This window comes from Glycine max, chromosome 12, assembly GCF_000004515.6.
Source record: "Glycine max cultivar Williams 82 chromosome 12, Glycine_max_v4.0, whole genome shotgun sequence".
In the NCBI taxonomy this organism is placed as follows: domain Eukaryota; kingdom Viridiplantae; phylum Streptophyta; class Magnoliopsida; order Fabales; family Fabaceae; genus Glycine; species Glycine max.
In genome coordinates, this window is record NC_038248.2 from 37959942 (window position 1) to 37984907 (window position 24966).

The 24966-nt window shown below is 32.3% G+C and overlaps 4 protein-coding genes across 4 annotated transcripts; 2 read left to right on the plus strand and 2 right to left on the minus strand.

Moving 5' to 3' along the window:
• Nucleotides 1–52: 52 nt before the first annotated feature.
• On the plus strand, nt 53–1142 carry LOC102660070 (uncharacterized). Its single transcript, XM_006592779.4, has one exon. The coding sequence runs from the start codon at nt 386–388 to the stop codon at nt 1055–1057; it is 672 nt and encodes a 223-aa protein (XP_006592842.1). The 5' UTR covers nt 53–385; the 3' UTR covers nt 1058–1142.
• A 3375-nt stretch (nt 1143–4517) lies between these two features.
• Nucleotides 4518–5468, plus strand: LOC100819841 (uncharacterized). Its single transcript, XM_003539486.5, has one exon. The coding sequence runs from the start codon at nt 4626–4628 to the stop codon at nt 5298–5300; it is 675 nt and encodes a 224-aa protein (XP_003539534.1). The 5' UTR covers nt 4518–4625; the 3' UTR covers nt 5301–5468.
• A 22-nt stretch (nt 5469–5490) lies between these two features.
• Nucleotides 5491–10237, minus strand: LOC100783510 (mannan endo-1,4-beta-mannosidase 2). Its single transcript, XM_003540317.5, has 5 exons — nt 9273–10237; nt 8176–8373; nt 7025–7147; nt 6463–6674; nt 5491–6190 (listed from the first exon to the last, which is right to left on the minus strand). The coding sequence occupies exons 1-5, from the start codon at nt 9630–9632 to the stop codon at nt 5797–5799; spliced, it is 1287 nt and encodes a 428-aa protein (XP_003540365.1). The 5' UTR covers nt 9633–10237; the 3' UTR covers nt 5491–5796.
• Nucleotides 10238–20891: 10654 nt separating this feature from the next.
• LOC100820371 (uncharacterized) lies at nt 20892–22274 on the minus strand. Its single transcript, XM_006592780.4, has one exon. The coding sequence runs from the start codon at nt 21496–21498 to the stop codon at nt 20929–20931; it is 570 nt and encodes a 189-aa protein (XP_006592843.1). The 5' UTR covers nt 21499–22274; the 3' UTR covers nt 20892–20928.
• Nucleotides 22275–24966: the final 2692 nt, after the last annotated feature.

Genomic DNA, 24966 nt, shown 5'->3' on the forward strand with positions numbered 1-24966 from the left:
TTTACACCCCCTATTGTGTAGATCTAGGTCAATCGGGATGGTAATATAGTATAATAATAAAAAATACTAATATTTTAAGGACATTCATTAAAAAATTAAAAGTGAAATATTTTTATTGATTCCTTAATAACAATGGTTAACGATACCAAAAAAAAAAAACATTTTGTTTCAAGACAAATGGATCTGCAAGTATAACGGCCCACCAAATAAAACCCTTTCTTTGGACAAAGGCGAAGCCCATAACGTAAAGCCGAAAAATTTTGATCCGTAGCGCCAACTCGTCCCGCCATCAAGCCACCCTCTTTTTCATTCCTATTTATTTAATGTCTTCTCTTTCTTTTCTGATTCCAGTTAAACAAACACATTCATTCCCAACAATCAGAAAATGGTTTCTGTGGGCCCAGGCAAGTTCTACGGCACCAGCCTCCCCCGCCCTCGGATCTACACCGACGTCAAGTTCAACGACCACCGCATTGACCCACCCACTCCCGTCAACGGCCCACTTATGTCCTGGGCCCAAGAAGCCCACTGGTCCATGGGCGGCCTCAGCTTCAAGCGCCTCCGCCTCCAGGGCAAAATAGAAGGCAACGTCGAAAGGCTCCGCTACCAGCGCGAGAAGGCCCAAGCCCAAAGCCCGAGCCCACCACCCCCGCCGCGCTCCGTTCTCCGCGGATCCAAAAGAACTTCCTCCCCTTCGCCGCCACTGGCTCCGTTCGCGACGAAACGCCGAAGGTGCATGGATCTGATCCTAGAAGAAGAGGTTGAAGCTCCGAGTGCTGGCGTTAGGAAGAGTCGCTTAGTGAAGAAGCTTGGCGATGATTTTGATAGGGTGGCTTCTTTGGAGAACGAGGGTGCTGAAACGACGTCGTTGAAGACTCGGAGTAAGAGATTGGTTAAAGGTGGCAAACCTGTGAAGAAGATGGCGGTTGAAGAGTCGGAGAAATCAAAGCCCAAAGCAAAGAAGAGTACAGCTGAAGCTGCTGGGAAGAGCTTTGTTTCTGTTAACGCTGTTAGAACTTCGCCCAGATTGCCCAAGCGTGTGTCCAAACACCTATAGATTAGATGAGGATAAAGATGCTTTAGAAATCCATGTTATAAGAAAATTGTGAATATGATGTTAAAGAAAATTGTGTTTTTTACTAGAATGTTTATGTATTACAACATTATTCACTTTCATTACTTAAAAACTTAAAATGTCTTTTTAATTTACCTTCTTTTTTTTATTTCTACTTGATTAAAGTCCAGAAATTCTTACATGATTTCAGATCCAAACTTTTATTTATCGGTTTTATCATGTTGTTTGTTGTATTTATTACTTATTTACCCTAAATTTATGACATTTGGCTTTTTTTACTGTTGGGAGTGCAATCATAGCCTGCTAATTGGGGATCTTGATGAAGTAAGAGAATATCAAAATTGAGTTATTCTGAGAAATAATATTTTAAAGACAACTCAAGATCCCGATGAAGTCAAAGAATATTGTTAGAAAGTTAACATTGTCTGAGAGATAGATTATCCGTAAGCATAAGAAAATTCATGGTAAGCAGAGTAATTTTCAATTTTATTAAATCAATATTTGAAAGCTTTAAAGTAATATTAGTTAAGACTTAAAATTATTCAAACTAAAGAGAGGAAATCACCATAAATAACCGGTGAAGCTTAAAAAAAAGCACCTAGAGACACCAGAGAAAGAGAAGAATAGGCAAAAAAAAATTGCCAAAAAATGAGCGGCAAGTTAAAAGGTGGTGGCCCCAAAACATGCTAAAAAGAGACAATGTTAAGATAGGCGACCCAAATTCTTTGTTGGAAAATGAACGACAAGCAAAAGGTGGTGTCAAACCACTAGCTAATATTCTCACAAAAACTAGTAGAAGACATGATGAGTGAAAAACAAAACACAAAATGTGAACCACATTGTGCATAAAAACCTAGTTTACAAAGTGAAGTACAACCAAATAGCCTCCAATAGAAATGAAACTTTAGGTGTAAGAGCGTAATGGAGGGACGACTAAGTTGGTGAAGTCGAAGCCTGAATGACACTGTCACGCGTTGTAACAATAGGTGCTCAAATGATTTTTGGTGTGCAAAGGAAGGGTGCATGAAGGAGCATTAGATCTACGACGAGGTCGTTGTCACCACCATCATGTAGATCAATGGACGGGTATTGGTGGTGGGATCATTGGGCGAAAAAGTCATCAAAGCTCTGACGGAGGATGGTAGCAGCTGCCAGAAAAGGGGAAAATTTGTTGAAAAACTGGGAGAAAAGTGAAAGAAGATCATAAAAAATGGTATGGTGAGTATAAAGGACAATAGATCCTTGATGGAGTGCAATTTTTGCTATCCCTCAGCCAGACTATAGATACCATGTTAACATAGGAGGAAACATAGGAAAATTGAGTGAAAACCATGTGTCAAATAAATTTACAACAAATGACATTTATTCCTAATTCTTAACAAGTAATAATAATGAAAAAAATAGATATGAAGAGTTGAGAATTTAAGAAAAAAAATTTAAAATCAGTTTTGTTGAAGAAGAACTCCTAAAAATATTCTCACTCTAGATAATTATTTTAAATGTTAAATATATTTTTAGTCTCTAGATATTTTTAGAATTTTTTTTAAATCCCTGGGCACAAGTTTGGCTGCCCAAGGTTTTTTAAGTTTTTTTTGTTAAGGTTTTAGTTCTTGTCATCTATTTGTGTTACTAAATGATGACGGGGTGTTATTTTTATTATTATTATTTTATATTTTCAAATTACTCATTTTCTAACTTTAAACATTATCATAAATTGCTTAGGTGATGCTTTAAAAATAATATCTAGCAATTAAAAGTTGTCACAAATTAACTTTTGAAAAAGCAAGAACCTAAAAAATGAAACCAATCTTAATACGAGATTCCATTCATAAGAATAAACTTTGAATCTTAAAGCAAGACACAACTCACCCCTAATCCTATAAAAGGAAAAATACCAAGTGTCATACATGGCGAGCATCAAAAGGCAAAAATCAAGAATCCACGAAAAAGGTAAAAGGAATAAGAGATTGATATTCAATCTAAGGTGGGGTAATTGTGAGCCTCCACCTCTTCCTCTATTGAGAACTTAATGTCATCTCTCTTTTCCTCAATTTCCAATGTCTTTAAACCTACACCATATCGCCATTGATGGCCTCTAGTGAGGTCATCATTTGAGGTGCATAAGCAAAAACCTTTTGATCATTTACGGATTTATTATTTCATTTTTAGTATATTGGTTCTAGTTAGTTGCTAAATGTTTAATTGAAATCGACTACAGGTTTGTTTTTAGGTTTTAGCAGCTTTGGATTTATTGAGTAGGATTTTTTGCCTCTTTAGTTATGGGACTTAATGTTGAAGAAATAAAAAGAGGGGGAAATGCGATTGAAGCAATTTTTGTTAATTTTTTGTTGTAAATTTTTATAAATACCTTTTAAAAACTTCATGTGAGCAATTTCTACAATTTTCAACTGCCACAAAACAATAAAATAATAACAAAGTTAACACCACATCATCATTTAATAATACAAATAGATGATATGGATTAAACCTTAACAGAAAAACCTTAAGGAATCTTGATTGGTCAAATTTTTGTTCTAAGATAAAAAAAAAATTCTAAAAAAGTCTAAGGACTAAAAAACATAGTTAATCCTTATTTAAATTTATACATATGAACCATCTAAGTATATGGCATGAGTAATACGAGTGTGTCACTTGGACACTTTATGTGTGTCTGATTCACAACACAAAGAGAATGTCACATGACAAACACTTAAGTTACAAGATAAGTTTTTATTCTATGAATTGTTTGAAAGACAATAGACAACATCAATGAAATAATGCAAAATTTATTGTAGATAAAAATGTAAGTCTTAAACCAATGTTAAATCAAACAATACCTTGAATGTAACGACTCTTACAATGTAGTGGACTTGAGATTGAAACAATGACACTAAAAGGTGAACTTAAACCACACAATGACTAACATGTCCTCTAACCCCTTAGCCTTTACCAAGGGCTACTGTTTTGAATTTTGATAAACAAAAAAGAGTCTTAAATCCCTTAGAAATTGATGCCAATAGTATATTATAAACATTTTCCTCCTCTAATCCATGAAAGCGCCTTTTAAAGATAAAATTTCGAAGTGAACAATCACTTAGACATGATGACCCTAATAATATAACATATTTGTTGTTGGAACAAAAATATTATCCACTAAGTAAACAATAAAGTTATTATTAATGCACAATTATTTGAAATGGTACTAGCACATTTTTTATCATCCTCTTTTAAAGTGATTCGCTGAAATTTATTGGTAGTTAAAAATCAAATATTTGTTTTAACAGCGGCTCCGAAAAAACCCTCTCTTCGGATAAAGAAGCCCAAGCCCATTAGCGAAAAGGCACCAAATTTTCAGCCGTTGGAGCGCCAACCTATCCCGCCAAGGGTCGTGTTCCCGCCTTCGCAACCTTCTCATTCTCACTCCCTATTTAACAATCACACCCTCTCTAGTCTCAACCCTTGTTCGCGCTTTCACCATCTTCTCCGTTCCTCATTTCGCAAAGCCACAATTGTCACCATTCCCAACCCTAACCCTAACCCTTCTCAAACGATGGTAGTTTCTCTCGGTCCTGGGAAATTCTACGGCACCAGCCTCCCCCGACCTCGGATCTACACCGACGTCAAGTTCAACGACCACCGCGTCGACCCACCCGTTCCCGTCAACGACCCACTCATGTCCTGGGCCCAAGAGGCCCACTGGTCCATGGGCGGCCTCAGCTTCAAGCGCCTCCGTCTCCAGGGCAAAATTGAAGGCAATGTCGAAAGGCTTCGCTCCCAGCGCGAGAAGTTCCAGGCTCAAAGCCCAAGCCCAAGCCCACCGGCACGCGCCGACCTCCGCAGATCCAAAAGAGCTGCTTCCCCTCTGACTCCACCGGCTCCGGTCATGGCGAAACGGCGAAGATACATGGATCTTATCCAAGAGGAAGAAGAGGAAGAAGAAGAAGGGGTTGTGGTTCGGAGGACCAGTGTTCGGAAGAGCGGCTTGGTGAAGAAGCTTGGGGATGATTTTGACAGGGTTGCCCTGGAAAACGATGAGTCCAATACGGTGTCGTCGTTGAAGACGACTCGTGGTCGGAAATTGGTTAAGAATGGTGAACTTGGGAACAAAACGGTGGTTGAAGTAGCTGAAAAATCAAACACCAAAGGAAAGAAGAGTGCAAGTGAAGCCGAGAAGAGCCCTGGGGTTAGAACTTCTTCCAGATTGGCTAAACGTGTGTCCAATTAAACGTCTTGTAATTAGATGTTTGATAAAATTGTGGTTTTCCTTTTCCTTTTATTATTGTCCAATTAGCCATTCTGTGTATGTTTCAAGATTTAGGGTTTGTTCAACAATTGGTATTTTGCAGTAAGTCATACATGAATGAATGAAAGCAGATGGCATTATATTTTGCAACGATTTAATAGTGCTCTGCATACAAAGTAAATTGGATTTTTTTTTATATATAATTTAACTTAATAATTACATTCATATCTACATGGGTCTTCCTTGTAGATTTTGTTTATCAGTATGACACAATTTGAATTGAACTTTGTTTATAAGAATCTGTAATGTAATTCAAGTTATCACATGTACTCAACTAATCACTCCACTCCAATATTTGGTGATGAAAAGTTGAAACCAGAAGGATATTGTACAAAACCCGCCATGTGACCCCAGGAAATGATAGTATCTTATCACGATTTCTATTCCATTTTGTAAACTTTGTTTTTCACTGTTTCTGTTAACAATGTTCTTTGAAACTTACATCCAGTTGAGTCCATCCCTTTGCATTGGCCAATCTGCAAGACTGTTCAATAAATACATGGGGAGTTGACGAACTTTCCCATGGGACCATCCCATATTCATCAGAAAACTCCTTCATTCCCCCAACTAGGAATTGCCAAACCAGAGCACCTGCTCCAGACCTGTTTCTTTTAGCAGATTTATATATTATGTCTAGAACAGCTCTATGCATTTTTTCCCGGTCGGACAAGGAAAAGTTCTGGTTCGTTTTTGATAGTCCAAATTCAGAAAATAAGACGGGCTTCTTCAATACTTCGTCACCATCTTCAATGTGGGAAAGCATCCACTTGTAGACAAATTTCAGTTGATCTTCGAATACTTGCTCATGAAACCTATGAAAAAGTTAATAAATAAATAAACGGAAAAGTACAAAAAATAGCTACATAAATCTGAATGTGCAGTTCTAGATACAACTTGGAAAACAGATTTTAAAGGGCATATGCATAAATAAATAGTTGATCACTTAAACACGACAATCTTATGAGATAACCTTGAAACCTTTCCTTCTGCAGGTTGTGCTCTGTGGCATTTCTCTTTAGTCCATTTTTTGTATAACACTAAGCAAACCCAAAATTAAAGAACATAGCATTCATGGAATGCTTACCAATGGTCAGGATAGATGTGAACAGAGGCGAAATCAATGTGTGATATTTTGGAGTTCCGAATAAAATCAGACCCAAGTCTGGATGCCCAAAGCTCAGGGTTGACAGTTGAACTTTTTGGATCGTTTGGACCATAAAAACCTTCGAGACCCACAGTCAACAGATGGTTCTTGTCAATCATTTTGACAAAAGTTGACATTTCGTCTATCCATCCCTGCAATTTTATCACAATTAAGTAAGGCCTAGATATGTAAAATAAAACAGAATGAACACTGCCCTCTTTCTTTCTCTCTCTCCACCTCCCCCCCCCCCCACCCCCCCCACCCCTACCCCCCTTCCTTTTTCTATGAATTTGAAGGAAGCCTTGATGCAACGGTTAGAATTGCTGCCATGAGACTAGGAAGTCACAGGTTCAAGTTGTTGAATCAGCCTCTTTCAAAGTAAGGACATGGAACCTTTCGTATCAATCTCAGCCATTATTGTAGCTTTTGAAAGGTATTCATATTGCTAGCATACTTTTTCCATAAATATTTCAAGGGGTTGAAGCTAAGGTAAAGGACTTACTTGTAGAGTGTCACCTGAAGGATCAGACATGCAACGAGGCTCATTAATCAATTCCCAACCAAAAATGCTGGGGTCATTTCTATATTCAATTCCGGTGATAGTATTTTTCCTGGTCAAGACAGTCTGCAGAAAAATTCAAAGTAATCTTAAGAACAGCTTCAAGGTATATAAATTAATCTCAAGAACAGCTTCAAGGGTCACAAACATGCAACTAAAATTGAAATGACCAGTACAAAAAAAAAATGAGTCCTACAATACAGATGGTACATGAAGGAGTATTTTTGATCCAGGGAAGCAGGGAATACAAGCTTCATATGAAGTCATGAATAATGGGTTACAGATGAAGCCTCAGAAATAAGTTTTTTTTTCTTTTGTATTAAAAATAAAATTCATGGATTGGTCATCTCATTCTTTGCTTCTCAACAAGGCCGCATTACTGTATTGATGGGTAATGGATCTCCTGCAGTTTGGAAAAAGAACTGCACCCTGTGCTGTTATTAATCTCACCATTCATGCAAGCTTTCCCCTCCTTTTAATATTAAAATTATCAAATATTAAAATTAAATAAATGATTGAGATTATGCAGATTATGCAGTTTTTTCAAAATTGTAGAGGTCTTAATCCAATTCTTCCCAAGGAGAAACTTATAGGGTGGAAAAAAAAATCAGACATTTAATTAGTACAATGGTAGAACAAAATTATCACGAACCAGTTATTCCCAAAGCTTAAGCTATGATGTGAAGATACATGAATGGTTTTATTACTTTATGTTATATTTCTAACGCCCCCTCTTACAAGCTCCATTTATCTTTCTCTCCCTTGCTTTGATACATGTTATATTCCAAAAGCTTAAACTATTAGGTGAAAGCATACGACTAATTTTATTACTTTATATTATATTTCAGACAAGAACTACTTGTCTAGGGGATTGTCTAACAGTCTATGTCTATTGCCACTGCTATTCTAATAATTTTAATTAAAATACTATTTTTCTTCTTTGTTAACCAAACTAATGATTTAGAGAAATTTTATAAATTTTAATTTAATGAGCGGATGCCAGATGACAATTAAAGGCCTTTGTTTATGCTAGAAAGGCAGGGTGCAGGGTAAAAAATAAAGAAAAGAGAGATAGATAAATAGACATGTCATACCTTGATGTAATTCTTGAAATAAGTACGGATAGATGGATCAAAGAAGAAAGAATCGTTGGACGAACTTAACCCTACCCCTTCTTGCCATGCCCATTTGACATACTGACTCTTCCCACCATATGCTTGCAAATTATTCACTAAGCTAAGAAGGAGCCTAATTCCATGTTGCCTTGCTTCTGCTATGACATAATCCAAGGCCTGTCACCAATCACCCATCAAACCTCAGCATGATTTTCATTCATATAATAATAATAATACTGAACAATAAACAACTTGCTTACCAGTTTCCACATGAGCAAAAAGAATTACCAGTTGTAATACAATATAAAGCATTTTTCATTTAATCAGGCATAAAGCAAGAGCAGATTAAGTAAGCCATACATCTCCAAAGCTTCTTTCAGATACCTTTCAATTTTGTCATGTCTCATTAAATGGTGTTTTTTTTTGTCAAAAATCAGAAACACCACCGACACCATTTTTGGGACAATTTCCCTGTTCTTATTGAATCATCTAGCCAATGAACACAGTTTTAGGAGCTTAAATAAATAAATAAGACTATTATATTTTCATTTGATTCTGCTTATAGATACTAACCACAAAGGGATACTGCGCACTACTTTTTCTTTTTTATTCTATCGCTTCCCACGATCCATTAACTTAAAAAGTTAAAACTATAATACTCAGCTCTGAAGACACACAACTATGTCATACTTTACAACTATGACAACCCAAGACATTCCTTTCACAAATGATGCTAATTTGGTAGCCTCCACCGCACAATGATACAATCACAACCACGCGCTGATCCCCAGTTATGCAAACACCAAGATATACACAATCACAAACATTCAACCCCAATTAAAAAAGAAATGAACAAAAACTGAGAAGGCTGCAAAGAAATTAAGGGAAAAAACAACCCCAAAAACCAAAAAGCAATTTCCCACAACACCACTCCACACACGCACGCCCAAAACTACACAAATTTGTGTCGGTATCCGATATGAAATTCAAAAAAAGACACACCAAAACAGAATCACCCAAATTCTCGTAGCAACATGTTAGAAAACTAGAAAACGACGAGGAACAAACAAAATTACCTGGAAAGATTGTTCGTCAAAACGACCAGGGGAAGTTTGAAGGGCATTGTAGTCTCCATCATTGAAAGCCCAAGTTCGACACACGGTGAGACCCATCTTAGCACCGGTTTTCATCATTTCTCGAACCTTGGATCTCGAATAAACATCCACCGACTGAACCATTAGCCAGTAAGAGTTCCACCCATTCACATAAAACGCTTTTCCATCCAACACAAACTGTGTTCCATTTCTCTCCACAAAGCTCAATTCTGGCCCTTCCTCCAAAAAACTGAACTTTATGCCCCCAAAAGACATGTAAATGAAAACCACAAAAGATGCAAAACCCAGAATGGGATAAAACAGGCTATTTCCAAACACCATTATTTGGAGGGGCGAAATTCAACCGATTGGGGAGGTTCCCGGGTACCCTTTTGGCCCTTTGATCAAAGGGTCACCAATTCAGTGACTCTTGATGAAGATTGATGAACCTCACACACACCCCACAAGTTAGTTTGATTGTTCTTCACACCCCAAATGGTTAAAGTGTCTAGATCTCTCTATGAAAACTGACAACAGTGTGAATGGACTTGAAAGGCATTAACTTTAATGAGTTGCAAACAAAAGAAAGAACTCTCACTGAACCCAATGAGAATGCGTAAGGAAAATTTTGGTGGGTTTTTAAGTGCCGTAATTAGGGGATTTATATAGGGTGAGCTGAGCAGAGGATAATAACTTCTACCACTGTGCATGAAATGATGAAATTGTTATGGTTATGGTTGTGCTCCAAGTTCAACCCCATAGAAGGCAAGGAACTGAAAGAGAATCACATGTTTATCTTCTTTGAAATATTGTCCAAGTTAACAGCGATGATTGGGTTTGAAAAAAGTGTGTGGTGAAATGTTTGCACTGAGTGAAGGAACCTACGGACACAATGTTATGTCCCCACTGTTCTTGACCCAACCTTTATTCGGTATCAGTAACATCCTAATTAAGGAGAAGCAACATTCAATGTCACGTATGGCTGAAGCGTTTTACTACCACCATGTTAATCAATGCAGTCGATAGAATGAACTCAGTAGATTAAATAGTATTATCTTAACGTGTATATTTAGGAAATTAGTTAAGGAAAAGATAAAGTATTTGTTATGAAGATGATGTGAGTACATAAAAAAAGATTATAAACAACATAATTTTTTACATTTCAATCAAAACTTTTCTCCTTTTAAATATTAGAACAAATCTTACTTCTCCTTGTTCGCATGTGTTTAATATTACTTGTTCCCATGTGTTTATTACATTTTTTTAATCTTTTCTGGTTGGGAGATTTTCTCAACGTATTTAATGAGCCTTAATTCTGCATTAATGTGATGTCTTTAAGCTTCTTTAACGTATTCCAGTAATTAATTTGAATTTACTTTCCTTACATACTGTATTTACGTATTGAAGATCAATATTACATTAACGGATGTGGAACTGAGTTCAAGATTCTTAAATAAAGTTTTAAGTTAAAGTTCTAGGAATGATATATATATATATATATATATATATATATATATATATATATATATATATACTTCCCCGTCTTATAAGAATTATCGTGTAAAAATAAAAAATTATTTTAAAATAATTATTATTTTTTATTTTCAATATAATATTAATAATATGAACAATAAAAATAAAAATGATAATAATAATAAAATTAATTTTATAAAATTATTATTGTCTTTTATTTATTTATTAATTTTTATTAGTCTGTGTGAAATAAGTAAAGACGATAATTAAAATATGCCGGATGAAGTAATTAAAAAAAACTTCATTAAATCTAGTTAACTTTATTCTCTAATAGGAATTATTCAACACAATATTGATAAATCTTTACATTTACACATTGTAAAGTATGCATATAAGGCTTTTATGACCTGTTTAAATTATTTTCTCTTAGACTATGATAGTAATTTTTACATGATGAAACGCGAGAAACATCTTTAAGGATGATTCCCATTATTTGCGTTGGACATTATTAACAAATTACATGTCAAATCTCATGTTTCTTAGAGTATTGGAGAAAGGGCGAAAGTAAACCATTCAATTATAAGCAAATATAAAGAGATAAGGGCTTGAGAAGAATGCATGGGATTTAATTTGAACTGGTTCAGTCAACCTAGTCTATGTTTAGGAGTTAATCCTTGCCTGGAAGTTTTCCACTAATTGATTAGAGGCTGCAATGCGCAAACGTTACTAAAGGAAACCTACCTTGACAACTCAACCTTGGAATGTCCCTCGGAGTGAACCTCATTTCACTCTGTAATCACCCACAAGGAAAACCTACCCAAGGATACCATAGGAAAACTCACCCTACAAACTTGAAAAAAGCTTACTCTCAAAATCTATGAAAAACCCTTTCCTAAAACCACCCAGAAAGCCTACCTAGGATTTCAAAAATAGTAAATCAAAAGCTCTAAATCACTTTCACTGTGGAGATAACACAAATTGAAGCTTTATTGCCTCACAATCCTCACAAAAGTCTTGGCTCAAGATAAATCCCCAATTCTCAATTTCAATATTACTCTATTATTTTCAAAGAATTGCCCTTGTACAAGAGTTAAATAGATAAAGTTGATTAATTCCACAATCCTCAATGATAAGATTTGATTCCGAAAAGAAAAAAGAACGAAAAAAATTAAACTTCTTCAAATTAATTTTGATTCTAGGTCTAGAGTCAATTCTGCCAACAGAAAAATTGATTCTCTTAACCTAAAATCAATTTCATATGATAATATTTTTATATTCAAAAATTGATTACACAAAATTACACTTAATTCTTGTTCATGAGAATCAATTCCTTTAATTAGGAATCGATTCTTTCAATTAAAACTTGATTCCTACTTAAAAACACTTTTTGTTTTAATTTGTGATTAATTTTAGTTTTTCCTTTTTATTATTGAGTAAGACTTAGCTAGAATTAATAGTTTTACATCAAAGAGAAATGTTACAAACATATTTTTTTTGTATACATCATCTCCTATTTGATAAAATTTATTCAAAATAACAAAATTTTATGGGTTTCACTATTTAATTATTCTCTCAATTTTATAATTTTAATAAATTTTAATCAATTTTAAAAAAAATGTATTTGGTGTTTGAAGAAATGTATTAGAAAATATCTTCTTATCACTCTACATAAAAACCCAACTTTTGGACACTTGATCTTCATAGATGCTCTTCTCTTTTGCTTCTTCAATTATTCTTTTTTTCATGAGCCTTCTTTACTTGAATTCTATTATCCATTTTACTAATTTGACATCAACCATAGTTAAGTCTTTAATATTCGGATGCTGATGAGGTCAGCATATAAAAAACATACTTTATCTCCAATTTTCCAATGTGGAATGATTAACAAGGGTTCATTTTGAACAGTGTATAGCTTATAGCTTGATTTCTTAAAAGGAAAAGACAAGTATGAAGAAAAGTGTACACGAAAAGCTTCCAGACATATGAATAATTGGTTGAAAGTTTTGGAATTAGGAGTATATGCCATGGCTAAAATGTTTTTGATTTTAAATATTTGTTTAGTTTCTCTGATAGAAATTATGATTGTGTACCTAAACCGAAAAACACATCTTTCATTCAAATGCATGTGTATCTTTTTCTACAGAAACAACGCTGGTGCCCGGCAACCTATAAATTTATGAAAATGAATATTCATTTTAATTTCTAAAATTATAATTATCAGATACTTTAATTTTACAATTTTTTAATTTAACGTAACTTTATAAAAATTTAATTACTTTAGTTTAATTTAGTGAAAATAATGAAAATAAAATGAAAGTTAATAAAATACTATTATTGTAAAATTAAAAATTAAAATAATTTTATTTTATAAAACCAAAGATTAAAATAATGAACCCTTACAATGCCAATAATTAAACTTCAGGTTTAATCAATTCGATAAGGGCATAATGTATAAAAATAAAAAGCGTTATGAAATTGTTTTATATAAAAAAGATAAAAAAACACATTTTAACTAAAAATTAGACCTGGATCTATAACAATTAATAAAAAAAATAAGTGCATAAAAATTCAATCAACAATTTTCTTTAAAAAGAAAAAAAGAAATCCAATCAACAATTAGTAAACCATACTGTTTCATGTGCGACCATACAAATCGTTCCAAAACATGGTCCCGCATCACTATATTGATTTGGATGAATTTCTTCAAGTTGGCATATACCGATGTACGTACCAACTTAATAAAGGTGTAATAATTATCAATATAAGTTAGCAAGTAACATAATAAATAAATCCCAGTACGTATAATATAAATAATACTAGTACTCCCAATCTTCGTTTTAATCCTTTTACAATCATGATTAGATTAAAATAATTAGAAAAGCTAAACGTAGGTTCTTTACTCTTTGTTTTTCCCCAAAAGAAATAAAGAAGAAGAAAAGGAAGACAGACAAACGAACCCAAAGTGAGAAGTCACACGAGGCTTTCGATAGATAAGGAATATCATTGTAAAGGGGTCAGGTTTATGTGGGAAGCCAGGGATCGTTCTCAATCTATGTCACTTGTTTAGGTACAATTTAATTATATATCTAGGGATGATTTTCAGTTTGAGGTTGAATGCGGGGTACCACTTATCCATCATAAACAAATCAGATTATCAGAAGCCAATATTGATGCTACATGGAATTGGTTAATGTCTTTTCAGTCAAAAAGACAGAGTTAGAAATCATTTTGCATTGACCAAAAGAAGCATGATTCAATTGTTTCTTTTATAAGCTTGAAACTTAATCATATTCATAAAGAATCAATCATGATATATATGGTTCATGCACTCATTAATGAATGATTATAATTTCCAATTACCACTTATGCAGAGATTTTTTGAGTAAGCTTTTTAGCATTAGCCTTTAATATAAAAAAGAAGCTTTTTAGCATTAGTTGAAAGCCTCTCTCAACAAGAAATTAAAGAACTGTGCTTTGGATATTTACACTTATCAAATTATAAATTATCATACATATTTCTTTTTTAGGTGAACCTGAAGGTGTATTTCAATTGAAAGTTAAGGATTTGTATCCCTATGTATTTTAGGGAGTTGAATCCTACATGCCATATTATATCCTACACCTTCCAATCACCTTTGAAATTAATAAATTGTCCTTAATGAATAATACCCTCAACCCTAATGTCTTCCTCCTTTAGAAACCTAACCTAACACCTCCTTCCCTGTGACGTCAGCACCTCCCACCCGTGACGATGTGTTTTCCTCCAAGGATTTTCGCAACAAATTGAATCGTCCCACAATGGCAACACTTCCCATCCACCTACAACCTCTTTGTCGTCATTGAAGGTAACTAAGTTCCTTTCATCTCTTTTGGCATGGGATAGGGGTTGGGTTCTAGTAGGGAAGGTCTGCAGGTGCCCAAAATATATGTTTCGGAACAATTATTTCAAAATACCTGTTCCGGAAGCCATTCAACTATTTTTCAGAATGGTTGTTCCAAAAGCAACAAGTGCACTCTCGAATAGGCTTTCCCGAAAATGGTTTTGCTTCCGAAAAAAGGTGTTCTGGAAAATGGTTTTTTAGAACGGCCATTCCAGAAGCAAAAAAAGTTGTTCTAGAAAGCATGTTTTGGAAACATGTCCACAACGTGAATGGAAAGTATTGAAATGTACCTGACGTGGAAAGTTGGAGGAGGAGAGGGACTTTTGTGCTGGAAAGCTTTAATGGTTGCAGGAAGAAGACTTAAGTTGGAGAAGAAGAAAATAACTGAAAAGTAGGGTGTGCTATGAGAAGAACAAATGGAAGGGTGCGTAACTACTGCTGGAGAAAAAAGATGAAGAAGGGGAAGAAGATAGAAGGAGTAGGTTGGGTTTAAAAAAAATAATAGGTGCATGATACACATTGGGAGGTATAGGATTCAAGTCCCAATATTTTAACATATAATGTTATGATGCTTTGTTAAGCAAGCTTGTTTGATGAAGCATTGGTGTTAAAGTAAAAAATGGAAGGCAATGGTTGCATGTATGATGCTATAACTTTTGACACAATTATTTGTGCTATATTTGATAAAGATGAGAATGATAAGATAGAGAAACTTATCAAAGAAATGATTGCTAGAGGCTTATTGTAAGGGTAAAACTAGGTGAGATGCTTTCCTATTATTAATCTATAATTAGTCTAAAAAAATGTCATGAAAATAAATGTTTCTCATATTTAGTAAGTGAAGAATTATTATGCACTAACAATACAAAATAATTTTATACAATCATCTTATCATAAACTATCATATATGATAAATTTATTGAATTATAATAAATATCTTAAAAATTTTACTAAATACCGTGAAATACAAGGTCATTGTAGCCCATAAATCAGCGAGAGATACAACTCCACGTCTCAAACACAAAGAATAAACCTCTATTAATTTGTTTTTGTTTTGAAGTTAACCTCTGTATTAGTTTGAGTATTATTGTATTTTTTATTTAAATTTATTTAAGTTTGTTATTTGTTAGGAATTATTTTCATTTCATTCATATTCATATTATGTATAATAAGTGTTGTCTCAAGTGAAAACACATGAGATTTATTTAAGGGATTCTTTCATATTTGAAATATATATATATATATTTTATTGATTAAGGAAATAGACTTAGAATTCCACTTTAGCTTTATCTAGTTTAAATTTTGTGAGACTTTTTTTTTATAAAAAAATAGTTAATTAAATTCTTTTTTTTAAAATAAATAAATAAATAAATTTGGTCTCTCGGCCGATTGCATTTTTTTTATTCAAAACTCAACATATTATTTTCAATCTAGATATAAGGGTACTTAAGTTGGAATTACGATATGGAATAATGTTAAAGATTAAAAGTGAGAAATTTAATAGAAATTTGATAAAATTATAGTATATAAGATAAAGTTTTTTTTAACAACAAAGATTAAGGTTTGACAAAGAAATCAAAATAATATATATATATATATATATATATATATATATATATATATATATATATATATATATATATATATATATATATATATATATATTAAAAGGTAATTTAAAAAATATATTGCATAAATATTAAACAAACATGAACATTAAATTACAAAAACATAATAATAATAATAATTAGTCACAATCTATTATTAACATTCTGATATATTTGTTGTACTTTTTATAAATTTTGTATTTTCATATTTTAGGGACAAATTTGTCAGTGGAGCAGGAAGATGAAAAGTCAAAAAAATATTATAACAAATATGTCCACATGCTGACAATCCACGTTGGTAAATCATTTCGGTGACAAATTTGTCCATCTGTGTTATGAATGTTATTTTATTAACGGCGACGGACGAAAGTTAACGGTTGGATATATTTATCGCACTTTGTACACTTTCAGGAAATAAATTTTATATTTTTATCTTTTAGAGACGCATTTATCAACGAATTACACATTGAGAAATAAAAGTGATTATTTACCTAAAAAGAAATCCAATAATATAGTTAACGAGTGCTAAGTAGACAATACACTTTGAATTTTTGTAAAGGAGGACCTACTTTTCATTTTTGCATAATAAACTTTTAGGAAAGGAGAAAAAAAAAACTTTTAAACATAACTAAATTCCGACCAGAGGGTGGTTAAAAAAAATACTCAATGCTCTATAACAATATATAAAACAAAAAACAAAAGCAAGCGTCAATAGTCATCTTCAAGGGATACGGCTTGTCTTGACCACATTGTGTTATTTCTTATCGGTTAATCGTGCAAAGCTAGAACGGTATTCATTCTTTTTCCTTCATAGGTCCGTAACCCAAATGTGAAATGTCTTGCATTCAACCTCAAGCCACATGTTACTCGTTTTACGGTCATTACCCTTTAGGTACCTACCTACTCGCTATGTTTGCATCATCACTTTGGTGATTTGGTCTGGTTTATTAGGCATAACCTTTGACCATAGGGTCAATCTCTCAACTTCTCATGTCAATTTCAAACAAATAATATGAAACATGTAACAAAAAAATGAAACAATTGTGTGTTCTTTTCAATGCCACTAATGAGTTATATCTTTTAATGTAAAATTTATAAATTTAAGCATACATTTGAATTATATTTAATTATATAAAATTAACATTATTACTTCTAAAATAAGTTTTGAATAAAAAAACTTAGTTCTAAGAATAATATATTGCTTAAAAATTTACAAAAAAAAATACCCTCATATTCTTTTATATAAATTCAATCACCTAATTCATCAAAATTTTAAAAAATAATTAATTTAATTGATAATAATAAATTTATCTTAAATACTATTTTTTTAAAAAAATTATCATTTAATTAATATTTTTTCTCTATTCTAATTGTTTATCAATATTTTTTTATGGAGGGGCATAAGCCCCAAAAACTACACAACTGGGACGCTACGAACCGTAGGCCCAGCAACCAAATCTCTCAACAAAAGGAGAGAACAAGCAGGGGGCGATTGAAGCACATACAACCCCATAGGCCTTAGAAATGAGCCGAAGAATCAGCTACACTATTACTCTCCCTATACACATGGTTAATCCTCAACATCCAACTCCTATTAAAGAATTCACATGGTTTCTCAAATTTATCTCAAAATTAGGTGGAAGTTGATATTTTACCTTTGAAGAAAGATGTGCGTATTATGTATAAGTGTTTTCATATTCACATTAAGCTATTCCTTAAAAAAGAAAAGTGAAGGACAAAGGACTGTTGCAGACTAACGTAATTACCACAAGAAACTAATCTAGAGGTGTAATATACTAATAACAGCCAAGTCATTTTAATTCCAAACCGAGGGCAAAAACATCAAAAGGGGCACTTTTATAAATTATTTTTTATTTATTTTAAAAGCATTGCACGATAAGATTGAAACGACAAATAAATAATCATAATGTTAATGACACATAAACCAAAAGTGATCTCTATCGTAATTTAATGGCCAAATCAAAAAAGAATTGACCAAATCAAAAAACATTTTAAAATATTTTAGGAATTCAAAATGTATTTTAGGTGAAAATGTATTTTATTGAAAATGTACTTATAGATACTTCAAAAAGAGAGAATAATAAAATATAAAAAAATAACAAATAATACTAATAATAAAAATGAAAAAAATTTAAATTTTTGATAAACAAATTAAAAAATATACAATTTAGAGTGTATAAAAAATAATCTTATTGAAATTTTGGGGTGGGGGTGTGGGAATATAAAAAAATAACAAATAATACTAATAACAAAGATGAAACAAAATTTAAATTTTTGATAAGCAATATAAAAAATATAAAATTTTGCGGTGGGGAGGTGTGAGAAGAAGAGAGGCGGGGGGGCAGGCGCTGGCTGCCCTGCGCTAGCCGTAGCGCCTGCAGCAGGGGCGTCACCAGTAGTGCCTGACCCCTGGGCGCTATCAAAGACGCCCGCGTCAAGGGCGCTACCTGCTGTGTCACGTGCACAGTGGAGGCGCTTATCTGGGGGCGTTTTGCAATAAAAAAACAGACCTCCCAAAAATAATTATAAAAGAGCCCCTTTTTGATAAATAATTTGTAAAAATATCCCCTTTTATTGTTTTTGTCCCAAACCGAGAGTCTTGAATCAAAAATAGTAAACTTGAATAATACAAAAATCCAAACCGAGAGGTCATACTTTATTAAATGAACAAAGACTAATTGAATTGTTTATTAATTAATACTCTGGCTAGTTTTCAGTTTCCATGCTTCCAGTCCATTTACTTTTACATAAAAATACACTTGCGTCTTCACTTGAAAAATATTTGATGGAAACTTCAATGTTAGTCTGCACATGCTGTTAAGAGTATTAGTTTGTCAGAAACTTGTTAGCTCTAGTTGGACAAAAATATGTTTTTAGTCAACCAATTATTTAATTTTTTTTAATTCTTTAATTAAAATATGATTAATCTTGATTTCTAAATTATTTTTCCATTATGTTTTTTTAAAATTAATTGTACAATGAGGTTTTTATTTATGAATGTCCTCTCTTATATTCTTTGATATGTATGATCTTTGGCTCAAATTTAAAATTCTAGACCTACAAACAGAAAAAAAATAAAAGAGAGAAAAATAATAAATGCGATAAATAATAGAATAAGTAAAAAGGAATAGAAAAAATATTAAAATAATAATTATTGATGAAGTATTTAGACTGATAGAATGCAATAAAAAATATTACTATTTTTTTTATTCATAAAAAGAATATTTTCTCTTACTTTCACAAACACCAACCAATTGTTACTATCAATGGACACAGGGTGCAGCAGCATATGTTCAGGTTTACCTGCTCCACTATGCTATAATAGTATAATGTCGTGCTCGTGCCACTGTCCTTGTAAGGTACCTCCGGTTCAGTGTTTAACAAAAGAATACCACAAGAACTTGTGCAAATTAATGTGCATATTTTTATTGACTTTTTGTTGAATAAATAATCTGCACATATATTTATTCCTTCTAGATTCGGATTTTGGTTGTGTATGATTTCATTTGTAGTTGCGGGTTTATCTTGCTTACAGAATAATCAAATCAGAAGAAAATATGCATTCTCGTCGGTTGGAAAATGCCAAAAAAAAATATCAAAACTCAAATTCCATGTTATTATAAATGTTTTTTATTTTATTCTGTGATTTTTCTCACGAACTCTCCTAGTTTTCCGTTATGGATGTCCTAAGTCTTCACTCTTCAAAGTTCAAAAAGATTTTATGTCCTAGAGGAATAAACAAGTTCCTCCTTTTACAAAGAAAATTAGGGGATTCCATTTTTCCTAAAGGTTGCCATTTAATTTAGAGAAAATATTTTTGTTTATAAAGTGTGAGAAAATAATTAAGTGATAGATGTATTTCAAAACAAACATTGACCTAAACGTACAGTGAGCTGAACCCTGCAAGCAACTTAAGAATTAGGGGAGAAGAAATTAAAGACAGAGAAATAAGGATGAAATTTGGTATGTTTACTATTTGGATTTGGACGGGTTGAAAAAAAATGGGAAAAGATCAAGTTTTCTATAATAAATATATAATTTTTAATTTACATAATTTTTATCCCTTCAAACAATAGTTTTTTATTCATTCTTAAACCAAGGGTAAGTGTTTGACAGTGAGTAATTTGATGGCATCGTTGGTGAAATCGTGCGACTGAGTGGTCAGAGATACATATACTCGTATCAGTTGTATGCTACTTTAATTGAGTGATTTAGAAGTAGTTCGATTATCAATTTTTCTCTCCTGAAAAGGATATTATTACAACTATAACTCCATTAGTGCACTTCCAATAGGAACTAGTATTTCTGAATGCTTTATGCTTTAATTCCCTACAAACTTCAGTTTCATGATTTGACTTTTGAAGATTGGTATATTACCCTATTGGATAAACTAACTTCGTGCAGCTCATTAATTTCTTTTTCTTTTTTATGTTTCAAAGCTTCAAATTTACAATCTTTTAGCAACACTTCGCTAAATTCACTAGTTGACAGAAAGAAAACAAGACCACAACCTCCGGAACACATACTTGAAGAAACAAAAGACACGTACCTAATCTAAGTCTCACTCTAAATTCTAAACAAATGCTAAAAAATATATCAAGACACTTAACCAAACCACAATAACCACCAGTCCACCACCACCACATTACCGAAATCCTACAAACTAACCATTGCATCAGAATTAATCACCAAACTCACACACCCAATTCTGTCAACACCCTTCCCATTCGTTCTCCCAAGAACGAAGTACCCCAAAACAGCACAAACAGCAGCCACAATGTTCCCTTCTTTCAGCAAAACCTGCATCACAAAACCAAAAATCTCTTTGGTAATCATTCTTCCCTCCACAACCAAAGTCCTCTTAGGCTTACCAAAGAAAGCCAACAACCCCACTAAGGCGATCCACGTCACCAGAACCGCAGGAACAACCACAGCAAGAGCTGCAACCATCGAAAGCACCCCAAAAACCGCACCAAGAAGCACCGAGGCATAGAGTGCAGGCCACCACGAAGTTATTGATGACTCTGCAGCTCGCAACTTGTACCACGAAACCATGGACTTGAGAAAATTCCACGAAGATGTGAAGAGCAAGCCATAAACAAGCACAAAGATGCACACCCAGGTTTTTCTTTTGCTCATGATTTGAAGCAGTAGCACGTAAGAGGAAGGTGATGTGTGAATTGGTGAAGTGGGTTGTTCCTCTTCTTCCACTTTTGCCATGGACATGACAACAAAAACAACCTCGGAAAACTAGCCAGTACCAATTACCGAACAAAACACCAATCTGGTTTTGTTTTGTTTTCTCTCACAAGTTGAAAACTTTTTCATACTATTTCATTGTTCTGCGCGTTTTGGTTCTTTTCTGCAATCTGGGTACCTCTTTCTCGGATCTAGTTTATCTGCTGTTCTTCCTTGTACTATCCTTGTTCTATCTTTTTAAAATTATATAATTTTAATGATTTTTAAAGTTAAATATTATTATTAAATATTGTTTTTTTTCATTACAGGCACAGTAAAAAAATCAAATTCCTGCTGGTTGCGTCACGTTAGCGTGGTCCCACGCGCTTGGAGAGTGGGGGAGCATTATAGTTGTTTTTTTGTTTATGGCTTACGGAGTAAAGCGCATGTCGTTTATAAGGCAAGAAGTCAAGAACGACAGGTGAATTGATTCTCTGTTGTCTATTGCTTTGGCGTTTTGTCTCTCCAGCTTTTTTAACTTTTCCATTAGAATCCCAATACGTGTTTCTATCATTCTATGTTTATCATAAAACTAGAGTAATTCCTGTGTCCAATATGGGAGATTGTCACTATAACAGATTTACGAAGATGAAAATCTGAAATTTAAAAAACAAGATTATCAATTAACAACCATGTTATTCTTAATCATAATAACTACGAATCTCGTAAATCTTGTTTGATGATTGATATCAAATTTTGCAACTGTTCTGTAACGTCGTCTCTGTTAATGTTGAAAAACTTTATCCAGTCTTTCATTGCTATACCAAAAAGTTGGTCTATTTGTTAATCAAAAGTTTCAATGGAAATTGGTATCAATCCGTTGGTGCAAGAGTCATGGTTGAAAGAATTAGAAAACAAGAAACATATATTATTGTCTATACATAACTCTATTAGATGTTTTGCGGAGGAAGTATATAACTATTGTTTTTGGGCATTGAACTTTAATTTCCCTCGTGTTACAATGGTAGATGTAATCCATTTCTGTTTTTGTAAAGTTACCAAAGCAAGTTCAGAGTACTCCATTTCTGATTTTGTAGAGTGGAAAAAATGTTCATGTGATTGAACATTAAAGAATGTAACAACAGGATCTCTTCAGTCCAGCAACCATGCCCAGAAGAATGTCGGCAAGATTGAACCTCTTTGAGCCGATTTGTGCAAAATTTGTTAGTATGATTTGGCAGTTATTTGTTGTTGGATATTGATCGTTTACAATTAATATGAAACGTAATCTGCTGTTAATGATAATCTTGTTTTTTAAATTTCAGATTTTCGTATTAAACGTTGTTACAGCTCCGTTAGTGAGGACTTCCCTATAGGACACGTGTCTTCCTTTTACTGGGCGGGACCACGGCTAACGTGGTGGTCTTAGATCAGGATACAATTTCTCGTTTAGCATAAACAATTGGAAGAAAAAGATCGAAACAGTGGAGTATGGATCCGCGAAGGAGAGAAAAAGTGCATAGTAATAAAATATTCTAAAAGAACCATGTGTCAACACGTGGTAAGCAAATTAGAGGTTAAACGGTTTCTATAATTCTATCGATAATACACACAGGAAATAAAAAAAAAAAAGTTAAAGTTTTTGTACAAAAGTAAAGATGATTCAGCATAAAATTCATTAGGTGCACCAAGCTGTTTCAAGTACTAAAGTTTAATCGAGTGTTATTAGAGTGAAAGTCTAAAGTGTGAGTAACAAGTTACGCTTTAATAAAAAATATATATATTGATTAACATATAAGTGATAAAAACTTAAAAACATTTTGGAAAGATTTTGGATAACATATGGTGTTAGGTTGACTGATTTAGTTTTCTAATAATGTATTTTATCCCTTGTATTCCCTAACAAAAGATATATTGAAAAAATTGTGTGATAATATTAAGGTATCATAGAATTGGTTATAAATTCACATGATCTTTTATGTCAAAAGTTTCCCTATCAACTAGGAGGTTAGGCAACATATCCTATTGACATGAGTTATTAATAGTCGCGGGAGTGTATGTAGTATTGACAAAAATGATTAAGCTTTTAGTGTTACTATTGAATACTTGTGACAAAAAAAAATTCATTTAAATGATAATATATCATGTGAAAGTCACCTACACTTAAGGATAAGTTTGTTGAAGTGCAAGTGTGAGTAACAAGTCACACATTGAATAAAAATGGACTTAATAGAAGTTTTATAAGAGATGTGATCAATAACCTAACAAGTTAAAGGTTTTAAGAGAAAAAATGGTGTCTAGTTCTATTGCTAACCATTGTATGAACTTGTTAACTCCCCAATAAGTGGGATTGACTATTACTAGCCATTGTATGAGTTTGCTAAGGATAAAATTTATGAAATGTTGATAATGGAATGTTAAAATATGTAATTTAGTCTTTGTTTTACATTTAACAAACAAAATTATTTTTCATTGTGATTTTACAATACCAATACAGTATTATAAATTTTTTCTATTATATCCCTAGCCATTTATTATGGATTGAGAAAATCATAGAGAAATATATACCGGAGAGAAAGTAATATTAATATGATAAGATATATATTAAAAATTTTCATAACATTTCTCTTTGGTCTTTTTTTTTCTAAGAACCAAATTAAAATTTTAGTTTAGTCCTTTTTAAAAGAATAAATCTAAAATATCTTATACATTAACTATTGTTGTCACATAAATATCTTTAATTATGAGTAATTTATTTTTAGTTCAATAAATAATAAGTAGAATACATTAATGTTTTAAACTCTTTAAAGTCTAACTTTATCTTGTAAGAGGAGATTCTTGGAAACCTTACTTTGATTATTTACATACATAACCAATAAAAATAAAATAATAAATATATTAATGATGAGAGATTAAAATAATTAAAATTAATAAAATTATTTTGAAAATATATATAGATTTTGGACAATTAATAAAAACATTTGAAAAAAAAGTACATCCCAGTAACATCAGGGATAATTATTGAAAATATATAAATTAAAAAAAAATTAATGTTATTTATTAAATCAACTAATTTTCTTAATCTTGATGAATTGATGAAAGAAGTAATTTTTATACTACCTCCATTTCTTTTTAATTATTGAATTTTAAAAAAATTATATTATCTGTTATATTTAAAGTTTAAAATAAAATTAATTACTCTTTTTTTTAATTATAACTTTGTTTTCTACCTAATTTGCAATTATTTTATCAATAAATATTTATTGTGAAGTAGAAACGAAACAAGATAAAATAAAAAATTCTACAACTATTTCATGAGAATTAAGAAAATTTACTGGTTTCTACGTAATAACAACTAACATATAATAAAAAACAACAATGGAAGTAAAAATTTAATGATAATGTTTTGACTGTATAAAATAATTTTATATTATTATTTAATTATAAATTATAATATATAATAAATTGTTAACTTTTATAAAAATTATATCATGCATGATAAATTTATTAACATTT